Genomic DNA, 17,884 nt, shown 5'->3' with positions numbered 1-17,884 from the left:
CCAATAATTTTATACATGACACAATACTGCAGTTTTTGACACAATCCATTGATACCATTCTTTCTTTCATTCCCAATTCCTTTCATTTCTGCCATCACAAGCTCTACTATTTATGACCTTTCCAAGGAGTTTCTCTAAACACAAGAAGAAAGATTAACTATGAAGACCACATGAAGACTCACATAAGTATCTACTCAATAAAACAAGGAGCACCTTCTCTAATCCACCACATCATTGAGCACGGCAAATATCGAGTAGGCGTTGTAAAGTGCCTGAAAATTAAATATCTAATTACATTTTCAAATTGATCGAAAAAAATTATCCAATCCTCTAAAGTTTCAGTCAATCTTTTTTTATAGAAATGTTAAAGGATATGAAGAAATTGAATCAGTCAGTTAGTATCTTTATTATTGTAAAAGTCTTCAAGTCTGACCATTTTCTCATTATCATCTTGTAAAGGCCTACACAACCAACCTGACTATACGTTTGAATGCACATAATAGACATGCCTCCAGCGCTGAGCTTAAGCGGTTTTTGTGCGACTCTGATCACAATCAACAAATCTTTTTGAAGGTCCACAGGCCAAGATGTCCACGGAGATTCGTAAGCGGCCAGTGCTATACCTTCACTCTTTGCATAAAATATATATTTTAGGTTAATAATTCACTTCTTATATAAACATTATTCTAATTATTTTTTAGTAGGTAACATAGATTTATGGGATGTACTATTTAACAGATTAATTATATCAGACTTGAGAATATAGCAGCTTGAAAACTAATAAACACGCCCAAATATGTATAACGTTTCTTTCAGATAACACATTTTCCAAAAATTCAATTCAGAAGGTAATCGAACCCACACCCTCTCAATAATTGAGTTCACTAATCGCCACGAGGCACGATTGTTTATATTTCAATGTAAATAGAATTTTGTTTTTTCCCTATGCGCATAGGGAATCGCATCCATATGCTTCGTTATGCTTTTAATGTTAATGATGCATTGAAACGCATGATATGTCGACTTGTTTGCTCACATCATTGGCTTTCAAATACTGTGGGAACTAACAAAAGCAATGAAATCTAAATACTTATCTTACTTTTGCGATCAACTCATCCCCCAAGTAACAAAATATGTAAGCATTTAACAATGCAACGAATAAAAATGCTACAAAACTTGCTAGTAGAGTTTTCTGTTCAAAACCAACCTGAAATTAAATAATAATCCCAAATTTTTTAACATTAGTACTCTTTCAAAGCTTAAGGAAATGTTATTTTTGATACTTTCTTCTGATTGCATGTACCTATTTAGTCAATAGCTTTGTGCTTGCTACTTGCATCATTACTTCTGAATAGTCGCCCCTGCTAGCAGGTATTTTTATTTAAATGAAATAAAAAGTAAAGTTTACTCACCACGGTCACCATTAATGCGTTTAAGCACAATTCTATAGTCACAGCTAGATTTTGTATTAAAAAGAATTCTTTGAAAATATTCGTGAAAGTATTTGAATATCTGAAACAGAGGATCATTAGAGTAATATCACTCTAAAACATCCTTACAACCACCCCAGCATGCTTTTATGCGTCTTTCAAACTTCCGTCTCATTAAAAACATTACCTCATTAAGCGTACATGTTTTTTAATTATTTCCTTAAACTCCATCCTCATTACATTTTCATTTCGCACAGAGAAATTCAAACCCCGCATTCTGTTCTGCAATTCATCCAACTGATCGCAGAAATACATAATTATCGTGCAAACGAGTCCCTGCACGGCGAACGCTCTGTACATACACGGGATAAAAGTCAGTGCCAATATTTGAACCGCTAGCAACAAATTCCTTTTGCTCTTTAGTGGATCGAAGGGCATCCAAGCTTCGACCGTCATCTCGCCTTTGTACTGGGCCAGTAAGCTGAACGCCGAAACTATGGCCGTGGACAGAACTGTTATAAAAATTATATGTAAAGACATAAACTTCTTCCGATCCTCTGTAACTATATCACCAGAATTTTTTATCTCAAATATCAAATCTTTCAGCTGTTTTCTTTTTAGAATAAAGAAGACTGCCTTCAATCCGAAATTATAAGCCACGAGCGTTTTATCTAAATTGGACATTAGAACGATCGTATCATCTTTATGCTGATATGTTCCGATACCAGTTATAACGATATAAATGATAGAAAGAAGGTGTAGGATAATTTCAAATATTTTGTATAAAAATTCTTGAAGATTGGATTCATGTTTAGGCCATAAACCAACATAGTACAAATATTTTTCGTTAAAATTGAAAAAGTTTTGCTCTGCATTGAACAGTGTTAACTTGAGCGCAGCCATTCTGCAAATAGCGTCCATGAAAATTAGTTTAAATTATGTGACTAAACTAATCAATTGCAAGTGCGCGGCGGTTAAAGTTTTAGCAACAAAGTTTCTTAAGCAAATTGTAGCAGAAAATGTGTAATCATGAAATATAATTAAGAATAATTTAAACTTAATGGCAAATTACAAATCGAACTAGAACGAGAAGAAATCTAAGGCGTATAATTAATTCTCATTAAATTTAGTTTGGTTTGGTCAGGATTTTACGATATTATTTAAAGAGATAAATAAATCAGGTAAATAAAATACACTATATTTTATTAGTCAGTCGATACACGGAATACAATCAAGAGAAAGCTTCGTGGATAAAAGACAGCTTCGTCTTTGTGTTCATGGAAGTGTATTTACATTTATCCCTTAATAGTTTCACTAATTTCTTTGGTCCACAGCAGTACAGATTTATGTGATGTCTGAAAAATAAAATGAAGAATGAATGAATATGAAAATATGAACTTAAAACCTGATCTCTTTCTGACATATTTCTATTTCGAAACAATAATCCTTTTACTTCCAAAGTATGTTAATAATTTACAATTGAGGAACTATCGATGTTTGTATTCTGACCTAAAGTGAAATAATTCTTTTCAAATACATGAAAACTGATAAATTTAAACAAGGTATGCAATGAAAACAGACTAACCCTGGATACAAATGAACCCAATACCCAAAAACCCGATCCCAATGCGGTCTTCCTCTTCTTATCCTACACCCAACTAACGGATAATCCTTTATAACATCACAACCTGCATCCACTTTAATGTTAACTTTGCCCAGATTCGCCATTTTCATATCAACTAAATTATTCCGTTTAAGCTTAGGAGTTAGAAGCGTAGCATTTTCATCCCCCGATCCATTTTTGCGTGCATTTTTATTCACTGGTTTCTTTGCACTGAAATTATCTTTGTAAATCTTAACATCTATATCGATAAAGCTATTTCTTTTGATTTTAGGAGTCAAAAGTATGGTTTTCTCAGTATCATTAATTTTGTCTCTTTGTAATACATGAGTGAGATTGCCTTTATCATTTACAATTATTGTATGTGTTGCTTGAGTGCTTTTATTTTCTTTGGAATTCGTAACGTATAATTCAAGATGGAGTCTGTCTGGTCGATTCGCGTATCTGAGCTCACTTATGCATTTATTGGCTAATTCTGCCAGCCAATATACTTCACGCTCAGTTCGGACAATCCAAATTAAATGTATCCTTCCGGGATATCGACTTCTGGGTTTTCTGTTGACATAAAAAACACATTATGAATCCTTTTAGTGTGAATTTTCTTTTTAATAGGAAGAAAATTTTTAAAGCAGCGATTAATTGCATATTTTTTTCATAAAATTCATAGACAAATTACCTGCAAATATCCTCCAACATGGCTACAAAGGGAGTTATTCCCACGCCAGCCGCCACGCAAATCGCTATATCACACTTACTCGCGCCCTCCATTGGACTCGAAAATGGCCCATCTATTAAAACGCTGTCCAAAAATAATATTATACATAAAAACTCTATTATAATTTATCATAATGACTAATATTGAAATACTAGGAATTAAAATACATTGTTGCAATGGAAATGTAGACTTCGAAGAAAATCACTTAGAAGCCCTTGTAATAAAGTTAGTGTGTCAAGTAGTTAAGTATGTGAACATTTCGGTATGTAGGTATCGAGCGTTTGTTTGTTAAGTAAATGTAGAACAATGACGTAATTAATTCCTGTTATTTTAATTAAAACATAAATAGCTTTTGAGGCTTTTGAGGCAAAAAATTAATAATACAGAACTGAAAGCACATTCTTAAATTTTACATATCATATGACGGAGTCCTAACATAACAAAATAAAACAAAAAACACATAATTGAGCACCCTATTTACTTTATTAAGCACTTTATTAAGACGAAAAAGTCCCAAATGTAAATCACCTTATTTGATTATGTTCCCGCTCCAAAAGCACCTTTTCCAACGCTTCAGTCCAGTCGCCTTTGACTTTGACCCACAGTTCAAATTCCTGTTGGTCACTCGTTGGAATCTGGAATACCAGTGGTGTATATTGTAGCCAAATATACCTACGTGTTACTGCGTTATTATGTACCTACACTATTTTCTAATTTAATCATGTGAATGAATTACTACTATGTGGTATAACATGTATGTATGGTATGTTAAAGTTACTATTTTTCTATAGACTAAACATGAATAAATAAAACTTTCGGAGAAGCAATTTTTGCTGGATCTTAATTTTCGTCACTAGATATATTTTTTTTTATTTAAGTCCCCCACAAAATTTACACGGATAAAAACATAATACATTTCATAGATAAAAATGTAATCGACGACAGACAATAACAATTCAATGAAATATTTTCAAAGTGTTTCAAAGTGAATTATAGTCCACCGAGACTCGACTTCTATAAAGTTCTACCAACTATATAACTTAAAGCAAAATACAATCTTCACAAAGAAAACTACTCTAAACCTAACTCTAAATCTAATCTCACCTTAACAACAGTGAATGGATGCCACTCTATCATGGACACATCCAAACACTGAAGTAGAACATACTGTCCCATGCGACACGAGAACTTTTCTGGAGAAGTTAGCACTATACTGAGAGTCCTACCTGCCATGTGGGATACCTGGAAGCGTGATTTGTTATTGCTATGACGTACTAAATAAGTAAATAATTTATTTTCACATAATAATTTTACAAATCAAAGTGACCCAGGCTCCTAAGAACTGTTTTTCAGGCAATGAATGGCAAACTCTTTTATGCGATTTTGTTTCTAGAGTAAAGTTTTAGTGAAAATTTATTGCGTAAATTTAAAATAAGAAATCGTTATGGGGTTTCATAAAATTTTAACACTCGAAACTGAGATAAAATTTGAAATCTATCGTTTTTTATCGAAATTAAATTGAGAAATGCGACACCTAGATTATAGTAACCCGAAAACAATAAAAAGTATAAAATTTATTGTTTTCGGGATCAAAATGGAAAGAATTAATTTTCGATATATTTATGCAAAATTTTTGCAAATAATTGACGCCATACCTAAGCCACTTTAACTTAGGCTAAGTGACCAAACATTTTTGAGATTTGTATCTATAAGATAAATTAATCGCAACCTTAATAAGGTAATGTAATTAATAAAGCAACAGTCAGCAATCTAGAAGGAATCCATCGTTCGCGGATTATGTTCAATCGGTTACTGGGCTACATACAGTTGGAGACTCCTTACTAAATATTTTATTACGTTTTATTTATTATATGAGAGATATGACACGAAAATATATTGTTGTAAATGATAAATACTTAAGATACTTACTGTGTTTTGTAAAAAGTTTGAAAATTAATAATTTAAGTATTAGAAAAATATTGAATGAAAACATTAAACAACCAACTCAAACAAAATGAAGTTCATGTTAAAACATCTCTAACTAACAAAAAATCGATGTTGAGATATCGAGGTACTTATAAAACACCAAAGTAAGAAGTTGTAATTTAATACCCCCACTTACCCTAACTATCGCCACTTTTGATAGGTTTCTTACAAAAATCCTCCACAACAGATCCACAAAATAACAACTAAGCGGTAGTGCCATCCACAGCCAAGTCTGAAAATAAATAAATAATAAATCATCTTGATTAAAAAATGCTGTATCCAATAATAAAATTAGCTTTGTCAAACTTATTGGTAGTTACTGTATCTCAAATTAAAAATACATTCCCATCTGTGGTTCTATTCGTAATAAATGATATGATAAAGCAACCAGAATATCGGAAAAGATAATGAGAGGTTTATAAATCCTATGTTGAATTCGCCAGAGTTGTATTCAAGTCAATATTAATTAGGCAAAATACCTAATTCTAAGCAAAACTTTCATATCAACTCTCATAATACATAATTGTAAAACGTAGTGAGTCAAAAGCAAACTTTTGTCATTGGAAACAACGAAAGCTGGATACGCATGACCCTTCTATAGGATAAAAATAGATAGGTGCATTAATTATTATTAAGCCCCTGTTGTTTTTACGTCTTTTCATGTATGAACAATAATTATTTTGAAAAAATACAGGGTGCCCACTGTTGGTATACTAAGCTCAAAGGAGGTTATAGTTCTGTATACACTGAGTACGTAAAAAATACTTATAAAATTCCAGACTCAGTTTTTTTTCAAATAGATGAATTCTTAAAACTCTATGTGTACACCCATAACAAGCAACCTGCCCAGCTTTGCTACCAGCTCGTGAGCTATCGTTTAAGATCATGTTTTCATAGACAAAATGCTCACATTAGCGAAGCGATATATGCCGGCTGCGCGAAGTTATAGAAGAAAACATGGATTTTCAGGAAAAATTTTGCAAATTTTTTTTGATGTAATTTTGTTGTTTAAGTATTTGTCACGCGATCAGTGTATGCAAAACTACAAGTCTCTTCGCGCTTAGTAAACCAATAGTAGGACACCCTGTAGATCCCCGATTTTATCCCACAATCACGACCATGACAATGAGACATTTACACAACAAATGCTATCAATTCAAAGCAGTCAATATACTGATTGAATCAACTTTCAATGTATAACGATTTCAGGGCGTATAAGGTTAAATTTAAATACAAGGTCACCAGTGAATCATTTTCAAGTTGACATACTTATTAATGGTTAACCAACAGGATTGATTAAAACGAATTGCGTTTTGAAATTCATTGGCTTGTTACTTATGAATCCTTTTAAATACATTAATGTAATAGAGCACTTTGGATATAGTTAAGTTCTATAAGTGCTGTGGTTTTATACAGCTGACTCACCTAATTGAAGTAATGTAAAAATAATAGTAAAGCGTAATAAACATTTTACTATTAAAGGGATAAATGAGATAAAAAATAATTAAAAGATCATCCCGTTACTTAAGTACTCAGATGTGTCTCTATCCTGACATAAAATAATAACGCTCGCTATTAAAACCTCCATAGAAAGTGATAAAACTCTCACATAAAGCATAACGTACAATAAATATCACTTAAATGTCTGGAAGCACAGCTTTGCATACGAGACAAATTGGTAGGTACATTAAGTCCATTATTTAATTCCCCTATCAAGTGCTACTAATGGCTCCCTCCCCTTTATATCCCCTTAAAAGCAAAACCGTTTCTATTTCAACGAGATTTAATCATGACGTAATAAGCATCGTTTGCAGGAAATGGATATTAATGACGGCGATCCTGTTGAAAGACAATGATAGATATGCAAAATGCTGAATTGGAATAATTTTGGGTGCGAATATCAAATTTGATGTGGAATCTAATACTGCGATAATAGACGCCGAAATTCTTGAATGTATGCCTTTACATCGTATAGTGCTCAATTTTAGAAAAATCAACTCAGAACAGGCAAAATTGAAAAATCGTAAAAATCAGTTTGATGCAACGAATAATGAAATAGTCACTTACCTTTGATTTAATAGCTGAAAATTTTGGCACAACTACCTCTTCGGAATAATATAATAATTGACTAGTATTAATACTGTTCATTTCATCATCTAAAATCTCCTCTTTCAGGACTCCACTGAAAACAATGTTTTATTAACTTATACCACCTCATAGATACAAAAAACAAAATCAAATTGAACTCGGCTGCTTTTAGTTTTTAGTTTTTTACGAAGCTTTAAAAGTTTCAAGGGTATAAAACTATAATAGCAATAAGAAAAAATGTAGAGTACGAACACTAGAAAATAACAATATATCATTAAACACATTTTCATAGCCTTATGCCCAAATATTTTACCTCAATGGATGAATCATCAGCATCACCATAAAAGGCAGGTACAAATGATGCGTATACCAGAAAGCATTGTACACTCTACGCCTGACCACTCGCATGGACGTTATGCCCATACTTAATATTATCAACAGCATTGAAACCCCAGACACGCCTGCTACACTCATCAATAAGTTTAAGGGACTCTGAAATGTTCGGAGTTATTAAAATTTGATATAAATTCTACCAACAATATTGTTAAAGTTTAAAAATTGAATCCGACTAATAAAACACAAGAAAATAGTCTCCGCTGATAGAGATTTGTTTAAAGGATAGAATATGTGATCGTATGCCACTTTAATTTTATTTTATTATTATAATTATAATGAATCTGCTTTTGCTACAGTAGGTGGCATTCAAGCACGGCTAGGCTAGTTTTTATTTTGGTAAAAAATAAGAGAACTTAATTTTAAGAAAAAAACATGCAGCTGCTCTACAAATTCGATAGGTGGTTTATTCGGAGTTAGGTATGTTTATTATTTATGCATTCAATAATATTATAAGGATGTATTACATTCTATCTATACATATAATAAATCTGTAGAAGGGTCAATTCTGTACATTGAAAATATTGAAAAAATAAATAGCAGGGGGTGTTACTGGATCGATACCAAACCCAAATATGTGATTAAAAAAATTTTTGTCTGTCTGTCTGTCTCTCTGTCTGTCTGTCTGTCTGTCTGTATGTTCAGGCATCACGTAAAAACTAACGGTTCGATTTCGATGAAACTTGGTATAATTATACCTTATTATCCTGGGCGTAAAATAGGATACTTTTTATCCTGGAAAAATACGTAAAAAAAAATTAATCTTAATTTTTCAGTTTTATCCATAGACGTTGTTCTGTAGAACCGCGAACACACGTTGCGTATTATTATAGGCCTAGCCGTATTTGGGTCCAATAGATATTTATAAGATGTCATTGTCAGAGTTACTCAAAATGGAGAAATAAACCATCCACGCGAAGACCGACATCCGCGCGGACGGAGTCGCGGGCGGAAGCTAGTTGAAAAATATTTTCCTAGAACAACATTCGCGTAAAAAATCCACGGTATTCCTTATTATGCATTCCGTATGAAAACCTAAAAACAAAGACCTAAAGAGCTGGAGTGGGTCTTTTTTGTAGGTCTCTGAATAAACAGCAAAGTCACGAATATACGGTCAACTAGCACTTGTAATATTACTACTAGACGCTCGTACTACAAGCGTACGTACTACGTACCTAGTACGAGTGAATAATTGCTCCTGGGTGTGTCCTTGAGCTAGCTTGCCTAGATGCTAAAGTTTCTAAAGCTAATTATAGTTCGTATAGTAAATAGAAACACATTATATATTTCTCATTTAAACCGACCATTATTTTTGCATTAAAAATAATCAACATTCTATTTTTATATAACAAATTAAATCTTTAAAATGTAGAGACGTATGAATAAAAAATATATATCCACCATGCTACACACCGTAAAAATTCAGTTCATAATCCCTACTGAAACAGCATATGCGTTCTAAATATCCTCATTAAAAAAAGCAATTACGTGTCCTTTCAGTAAAGATAAACGCATATAACTTGTCCTGGCCAAAGGTTACGTTCTCATTTTAATCACCTCCAACACTCGAGTGTGTTTGTTCATCATGCAGCTCGGAAACAAGACAATCCACTATACCCCATACGAGGACTCGACAATGCGTGGCCCACGTTTAGTCTAAAATGCACATGAGTTTTGCTCAAACGTTTTTCATTCCATGTTGCATAGTCACCTTTTGCCCAGTTTACAGTGTTCCGAGGAACTGCTATTGAGATTTGCATTCTTTGTAAAAAAATGTTTGTGAAGAAAATAGCCGTTCTGTTTGTAGTTGAATAATTTGCAATTTAATAGAATTTCCGAATAACTAAACATTGTTCACTAGGACTTGACCAGACTATTGGCATTTAAATATTTCAAAATAACCTAAGCATTTTAATACCCATTATACCAACCCATTGTTCCGCTTCATAAGATATCTATGTAAAGTAGTTTAAACAAACAGTACAAGTTGCTTTATTACGGTCGATTCACAATACCTAGGTAATTCAATAAATAGGATTAAAAGTGACTCACCTCATTTTTATATCTAGCTAGGTTTATTTCGATCCTTTCCTCGTCATAGCTCCGGGAAAAATTCCATAGGTTTACAAAGTGGGATATGGAATGTATGACTGAAAGAAAATGTACAAAATGTATGCACTGAAGAGAATTTATACGTCATTTCAGTAAACCAATATGTAAGAGGAATTTAGAATTGTAGATGAAATAGTTAGAATATACCTAAACCCTTAACTAACATTTTCTTCTGAATGGATGACTCTTCTCCTGTTACATTTTTTAAGCTATCAGCAGTACCTTTAGGTTGAGGTGTAAATATTTGAAATTTCCAAACGCATATAGCAATTACAAATGGGCCATCGAGCTACCAATATAATTGATGTATCGCTCCCAGAAGCATACCAAATAACCACTGGTTTATAACAGACTGCCTTTCCTGCCTCCTTTCACACTAACCACACACCCCATGTCCCATGAAACAAGGAGGTTTAATATGCGTCTATTTTCAAACATTCTCGCATGCTTTCGTATTAACTTTTGTACGCTTACTTCAATTCCCAAACGGTGTTGTACAGTCATTAGCCTACGTCTGAAGGACTTAATCGTGTTCTGAGGGACGTTTTAGGTCTAAAAAAGATGTAAGGAGCTTTGGGAGCAAAGCTACTAATATTTTCACTCTTTTTAAAATAAATGAGTGGACGTCTAGACCTTTGTTTGAGTTCCGAAAAAAATTAAAAAATATTCGAGATGTTGGTAGAGACGATTTTGTAGAGTTATGTAAACTTGAGGTTGTTCTTTAATTATTCCGTTTTCAACGCAACAGCAATGTGAAATACCGAATAAGAGAGTATTCGGACGATAATAACTCAGCGTTTTAGACATAACAAACACTTGCCATAGCTTATGTTATGTTCCTAGCTAGTAGTAAATTGACGGAAATTTCGTTTCGTTTGTAAAATTAGAATTCGCTCTCTAGAATGGGAGTAAGGAGCAGTCAAAGTAGAACAGGTTAATGTCGGCTCTCATAAAGTGCGTACGGTAAGAACTTTGAACTATTTGCAAAGCCTTACGTAAAGCTGGCTGCAAAACTTTCTAGAGAGCGTAGTCAATTCTTAAAGTTAAGTTTCGGTTAAGTGCTTCTAACACTGTAAATTTGAATGAAACTTTCTGAGTTGTAGCTCTGAGCATGCTTGGAAAATTTTGATCTGCATTTAAGAGATTAACACACTAGAACAGAACAATGTTAATCTGGAAATTAAGAAATGACTTTAACCATCGTAATCTATATCACAGACTAATAATAATATACTTCGTATACAATCTATATAATATTATATAAAAACTTCGTGCCACTTATTTTGTCATATTTTTAACCGACTTAAAAAAAGGTGGATGTTATCGATTCGGCCGGTATATATTTTTTTTATTATATACTGTAACTAAATTCACCTTAAACACCTAGAACTTACCGCCAAATATCAGAAGCGTACAGGCTACAGTCATATGGAAACTTTTCGCCCTCTCCAGCCAGAAGAAAAAGAGTCCTGGGCATAATTTTGACAGAACACGATACAGGATTTGATTCAATTTTTTGCATAGAGGCAACAGTACGAGTGCACAACATACATTAAGAACAGTCGCTGTTCCCCGAGATACGCAGAGTCCTGACTGTGAAAGAAATTTCATTTTTTAATTTTCTCTCTTTGATAAAAAACTGTAGCTAAAGGTACAATACTTTATTTGTCTAAAAGAAGTAGGTAATGACGACAAATCATTTGAAAAAATAAATAACTTCGTGAAAATATAACAGTAAAAATGTATTTTTTATTCATTATTGTACAGGGACAAATACATAAAAAATCTTACCCCTAGCATTCGCCTTAAATAATAAAATTGTCGTCCGTTCGAATAATAAATAAAACTGGTATAAAAAAGATAAATGACTAGTGAGATCCATGATATCTGAAACAAAAGAAATATAAGAGCTAGCGCGCACGAGCAACTTTGTCTCCGCAACTATTTTGTCTCTCCACCCATGGGCTAGTATGAAAGTGCGCGCACGTAGCAACGCAACTCCCCATACAAATTGATGGGAGAGACAAAATAGTTGCGGAGACAAAGTTGCTCGTGCGCGCTAGCTCTAAGGTATCATTTTTTGTGCCTTACAAATTGTTTCAAATGGGTATTATATGTACCTATAGTTGTCAAAAGAAGTGATGTAGGTGTACCTATTCAACAAGGAAAACGCAATGTGTAAACTTATAAAATTAGCAAGATATATACGAGGTAATTGTATCTAGGCCACAAGTCATGATACAAAATATATAGTATATTATAAAAACTGAATGTGCAAATTTGTTATGTATTATAAATACATGATACATCATGCACATGCGCACGAAAGAAACGAAAGTATCAATACAATTAAAATTTCCTGAGAGGATGGAGATTTAATTTCTCATATATTTTTGACTTCTAATATCATATTGTTATATTTAAAAAAAATAGGAAATTTATTTATTTATTTATTTATTCTTCACTGTATAGGAAATACAAGATTAAGACGACACAAAATAAAAGATACAATCGGCATACAGTGGGCGGCCTTATGGCTATAAGCCATTTCTAAGGAAATCAATATGATCATCGTAATTTTTTTCAAAATTGTCCGGATTACTAGATTTGTGTACAAATCATGAACATCCATACTAATACTATAAATGCGAAAGTAACTCTGTCTGTCTGTCTGTTACTTAATCACGCCTAAACTACTGAACCAATTTGCATGAGGTATGGAGATATTTTGATACCCGAGAAAGGACATTGGCTGCCTTTCATTGCGAAATATGTACCACGGGCGAAGCCGGGGCGGACTACTAGTAAATTATATGCACTTTTAAAAATATCTTAATTTTGTATAGTTGCAGTAACCCTGAAATTTTTGACGCATCTGTTTATTTATGCGAACATGATTTAAAAATAAACCGCAACATGCACAATTTATCTTCTGAACCTAGCAAGACTGTTTATCTCACGTACAAACAGTATTGATAAATTCCAATATACTCTAACGATGACTAGTTAATGGTTACTATGTACCAAAATATCCTCGTATACATTTTCAATACATACCTACCTAAAACATTCGCTGTTACTTGGCGAATGTTAAAAAATTCTAACGCACTATCATAACCTTACCATTTGGAATGGTATGACATTGATAAAAAGCTCCTTACGAGACATGAAGCGATAAGCAAGCTTACTCATGTTTATCGGTTCATGTCGCGTGTCCATATACTTATTTCTAAATTCGGTAGGTTCGCGTATCACATACATTAATTAATTGATAGTGAATATGTACCTAGCCTTATCTTACAACGTGCCATGAAGTTAAAACTTTTTTCAATAATAACTCTACAACTCTACGTATCAATTGCAAGCAAAAGAGGTGCTATCATACCTTTGTATAGACGTAAGAACATAAATCGCAGCAATCTAACGCCGGATGCAAACTGTACTCTAGACTCTAGAGCAGACTCTATTCAAATGTTGTGCGTAAAGACAACCTATACAAGTGCTTTGACAGCGCACTCCCATTGAACATCTGAATGGGGATATGGGACCGATGACAGCTCGCTTGAGGCCCGGGTGTGGCCCCGCATTAATTATTGGATGTTGAACGCGGTGTTTGAAATCTCATTTGCATTTGCATGCGATGAGATGACGTTTCCGTACTAATCCACACGCATAAAGGCTTTTGATTGCGTTAGGGATTGAGTACTAATGTTACATTGTACCAATTATTGAATGTATAAATCAATACATCAAAGATGTCTTATTACTTTGAAGTGATAAATCTTCTGCTATATAAAAATACTAGCGACCCGCCCCGGCTTCGCACGGGTGCAATGCTGATACTAAATACACTACAGAAGAACTTTTAACGTTGTATATAAAAACATAGCGGCCCGGCCGGCCGGTACCGCCGCAAACGGTAGGTACCTACGTCCCGCAATTTTTAAATCTGTAATACATATCTTCGAAAATATTCACCGGTGTAAAGGGCCATATAGATCTATATTAAATGAACAACGTATTCAAATATTTAATTGGTAAAGGATTAATGCTGTATTGGTTAAAATCGCATCGAAAATTAGCCATTATTTGTCGTAAAAAGTAAATGACAAAAAAAAGTTATTGTGGGTTATCCATAAGAGATAGACATATACCATCGCGGACTTTTCTGTAGACTTTTTCAATGTGTATAATACTTAGTACATTATTTTGATAAAACTCGTAGGGTTCAGCCTGCGTTTGCAATGTAAGCGGAAAAAATGTAATTTTTTACGACATCACATTACAAACCTCAAAAATAACAGTACTTCTCCACTATTTAATGGATGTTATTATACATATAAACCTTCCTCTTGAATCACTCTATCTATTAAAAAAACCGCATCAAAATCCGTTTCGTAGTTTCAAAGATTTAAGCGTACAAAGGGACATAGGGACATAAGGACATAGGGACAGGGAAAGCGACTTTGTTTTATACTATGTAGTGAAGTCGGGTTTTCCTTCCTGACGCTATAACTCCAGAACGCACGAACCGATTTCCACGGTTTTGCATTCGTTGGAAAGGCTTTATAGCAAAGAAAATTCGGGAAAAATTTCAACAGAAAAGCGGGAACAAATGAAATGTTTCATAAAACGAACGAATAAAACGAAGAGTTCGCCGGGTTTGCTAGTTACCTATAAAAGATTATCATTTCTAACACCATGTCACGAAATGAAAGACTTTCTAGTAACCAAATGTATAAAGAAAAATATGATACTCATTTTCATCATCTCTTTATTTAGATTAAAGCTATTTTAAGAATCAAGTCAGTCATTAATCTAGATTTTAAAACAAAATATAGGTCATAGTAAGGGTCATAGATTATATCTGGCTGACACTCGAAGATATTTTTCTCTAATAATATCAAATAATAAATTATAACAAAACAAGTATTATAATAAATATCCAACAATTTTTAATTATTTAGAAATGTTTCAATTATTTTTGTATGATAAGAAATACAATCTCATGACTCTATATCCTCAAATTACGATGTACCTAGAGCATTTTTTGGAATGTAGAGCAATCTATGTACGTTAAGCAAACACATGAGGTTAATGTCCTTCCACTTAACCCAAGATTTGAATTATATAAGATATCAATCAACACATAGAGCTATCTAATTAATTAACTGTGACCTAGCAACGCCTAATCTTCGAGACACCTGTCTACGTGAAAAAACAAACACGGTCAATGCCTCAACGCGTGCGTAATTCATGAAAACAGATAAATTAAACAATGAATAGGAAATTTGTTATAAAACACATTTCAAGGATGAAGAATGAGTTTAAAATCTAGGTAATGTGATATTTTTTTAACTTTGCTATAAGTCCATACAATTGTAAAATGTTATAAATAATTTGGTAGTTTAAAAAGAAAATATATAACACCTATACTTTAGAAAAAGATAATAAGACAACCTAATCGAATTTCAAAAGGATCCAAAGAAAAAGGCACAAAACCTAACCTAACACTAATTAAGAGATCAAGGTTTACCTGTATTATCCAGCCAGTTTAAATTATATTTCTGGGAATTATAAATTAAAATGGTTTTATCCTGCGCTCTTTTTCTAATTTATAGCTATCAATAACGTTAAGAAATAATAGGACGTGATTTTTTTATCAAAATAGTAGAAAAATATTTTAGACGACTAAGAACATTTCTTTAAAAAATATATTCATAGGAATAATATGTGGAAATATGTAAAATATTCCACCTTACAAATAATAGAACTTATTTATCAAAATGTGACTTTGTGAAAATTGAAAAAACTTTTTTAACCATTTTCAACTCGATGTGATATATTATTTTTTCTATGAAACTGCAAACAGTATAGAGAATAGAGATATATTATATATTGAGCCATTTATTTTATTGACAACAAAATTTATTACCACATATTGTGATAAGGATTCTCAATATATCATGGCTTATAAAGAATGCAACAAAACCAAATCACGCTTCCAATACCACACCGTTACAACAGAATCCCTTGCTCACGTTGCAAAAATCTCGCATGCTGTTCACTGCCCTTGTACAATGCAAGCTCTACCTATATTCGCGATATATAACAGTAATGTACGCAAATAGTTTCATATTATCCATAACAAAACGCGAAGTTGACATCACCGATTTCTTGGAATTGTGTAAGCCAGAACAAACTTAAAGTGATTTCATGTTAGCCGCTTTTATGTAAAGTAACTGGAACTATTTTGTAATAAATATGAAGTAATCATGAATGAAAAGTTTGATTTATTTATTTTTATACAGATACGTACATTGAAACTTGAATGAATAAATAATGATAAGTCATATTTTAAATGTTTTACTCACCAAAAAGAAACGCTGCTTTAAAAATACACAACCGACACTCATAAAACGTGCCATTACGCGCGTAAAATAATTTAAAATTTACAAAACACGCGCTATTTCATTCATGACAAAAACATTTTTCGTTTTAAAAATTCGAACAAATTTCCCGCCGTATTTTTTTTTTTTTTATAATGTCACGTATGGCCGAACATTATACAGCCGCGGTTGTGCGAAGGAGAGCAACGTGTGACTGGCTGACTAGTGACTGCCGCGTAAAACGCCAGAGCATACGGAGATAGGTGCTACAGTGTAGTCCAGCTGTTGTCTTAAATTGCCTGAAGACTGAAACCAATTAACTACTTCTCGTTTAAAGTTGAGAAGAAAGGCTCGCGTACCTACCATTTTACTAAACCATTTAATACAACTGGAAATTACAGTACCTACTAAACTTTTAATTCAAGTAGAATTTTCATTCTTCTATACATTTACTAACCTTTTGCTAAGTAATTTATTAAAATTCACTAGGTACGTGTTTTTTTATTTTAATCGGTATTCAACATTAAATTTCAAAATGATTGAACAAACCTATATATTATTAGATTTTAATTCCTTTTTATAATGTTATGACTTACTCTACAAAATTTTCTATACGTGAAGACATGCGGAAAAACTTATTGTTATACGCTTAGAGTATATTATATACTATCTACTATATCTATACTCTAAGGTTATACGTTTATAAAGTTTTAATAATATTCATATGATTTTTTAACGAGTAAGTAATCATTTTTTATTAAAAATGTTTAAGGAAGAATCACTAAATTAAAACACAGTTAGCGGAATGATTCATGGCATATTTATTGGGCAATAGCCCACAATATTGTGTGGGCAGACGACAGATCAAACAGCTGATATAAATAGATTATGAACATACGGATTTTTGTGTTTAACTACATAGTTTAAAAATCAATCTTTGTAAAAGAAGTTAATAATATAATGATTTATACTTCCGACCTGTGCTTCCGACTAATCCTTTATAATACCGACTTTAACCCGACAATTTTTTAGGGATGGATGAATATTTTGTTTGTTACTCACAAACACGTGAGTAATAAACTCAAGTATCTGTAAGAAATTTTGACAAAAAGATAGATTAGTCTATGTATTAGCCCAGAAGTTAGGTACT

At 32.7% G+C, this 17,884-nt stretch overlaps 2 protein-coding genes across 2 annotated transcripts; both read right to left on the bottom strand.

Moving 5' to 3' along the window:
* Window positions 1-218: 218 nt before the first annotated feature.
* Window positions 219-2,333, bottom strand: LOC149905688 (odorant receptor 30a-like). The gene is made up of 5 exons (XM_090105216.1): window positions 1,618-2,333; window positions 1,413-1,512; window positions 1,100-1,207; window positions 475-630; window positions 219-272 (listed from the first exon to the last, which is right to left on the bottom strand). Exons 1-5 carry the CDS (start codon window positions 2,331-2,333, stop codon window positions 219-221), a joined length of 1,134 nt encoding a protein of 377 aa, XP_089961342.1.
* A 283-nt stretch (window positions 2,334-2,616) lies between these two features.
* Window positions 2,617-16,939, bottom strand: LOC149905687 (NADPH oxidase 4-like). The gene is made up of 12 exons (XM_090105493.1): window positions 16,720-16,939; window positions 12,137-12,232; window positions 11,740-11,938; window positions 10,286-10,383; window positions 8,154-8,332; window positions 7,820-7,934; window positions 5,889-5,984; window positions 4,871-5,008; window positions 4,295-4,401; window positions 3,728-3,850; window positions 3,016-3,606; window positions 2,617-2,785 (listed from the first exon to the last, which is right to left on the bottom strand). Exons 1-12 carry the CDS (start codon window positions 16,771-16,773, stop codon window positions 2,662-2,664), a joined length of 1,920 nt encoding a protein of 639 aa, XP_089961619.1. The 5' UTR covers window positions 16,774-16,939; the 3' UTR covers window positions 2,617-2,661.
* Between the last annotated feature and the right edge of the window lie 945 nt (window positions 16,940-17,884).

Source organism: Colias eurytheme, chromosome 9 (assembly GCF_061535395.1).
Source record: "Colias eurytheme isolate Ceu_HAF_F1 chromosome 9, ilColEury1 Martin Lab GWU primary, whole genome shotgun sequence".
Taxonomy (NCBI): Eukaryota; Metazoa; Arthropoda; class Insecta; order Lepidoptera; family Pieridae; genus Colias; species Colias eurytheme.
Note: the sequence above shows the minus strand (reverse complement) of the source record. Positions and strands in the feature narration are given on the sequence as shown.

Excerpts from the sequence above, each read along its gene's own strand:
- LOC149905688 (XM_090105216.1), bottom strand. The coding sequence starts at position 2,333 with ATGGCTGCGCTCAAGTTAACACTGTTCAATGCAGAGCAAAACTTTTTC. Across the intron at positions 1,208-1,412 it reads ACGCATTAATGGTGACCGTG|GTTGGTTTTGAACAGAAAAC; the intron begins GTGAGTAAACTT and ends ATTTAATTTCAG. Across the intron at positions 273-474 it reads GCATTCAAACGTATAGTCAG|GCACTTTACAACGCCTACTC; the intron begins GTTGGTTGTGTA and ends TTTAATTTTCAG.
- LOC149905687 (XM_090105493.1), bottom strand. The coding sequence starts at position 16,773 with ATGGCACGTTTTATGAGTGTCGGTTGTGTATTTTTAAAGCAGCGTTTC. Across the intron at positions 12,233-16,719 it reads TAAAGCAGCGTTTCTTTTTG|ATATCATGGATCTCACTAGT; the intron begins GTGAGTAAAACA and ends CTTTTGTTTCAG. Across the intron at positions 5,009-5,888 it reads CAAAAGTGGCGATAGTTAGG|GTATCCCACATGGCAGGTAG; the intron begins GTAAGTGGGGGT and ends TCACGCTTCCAG.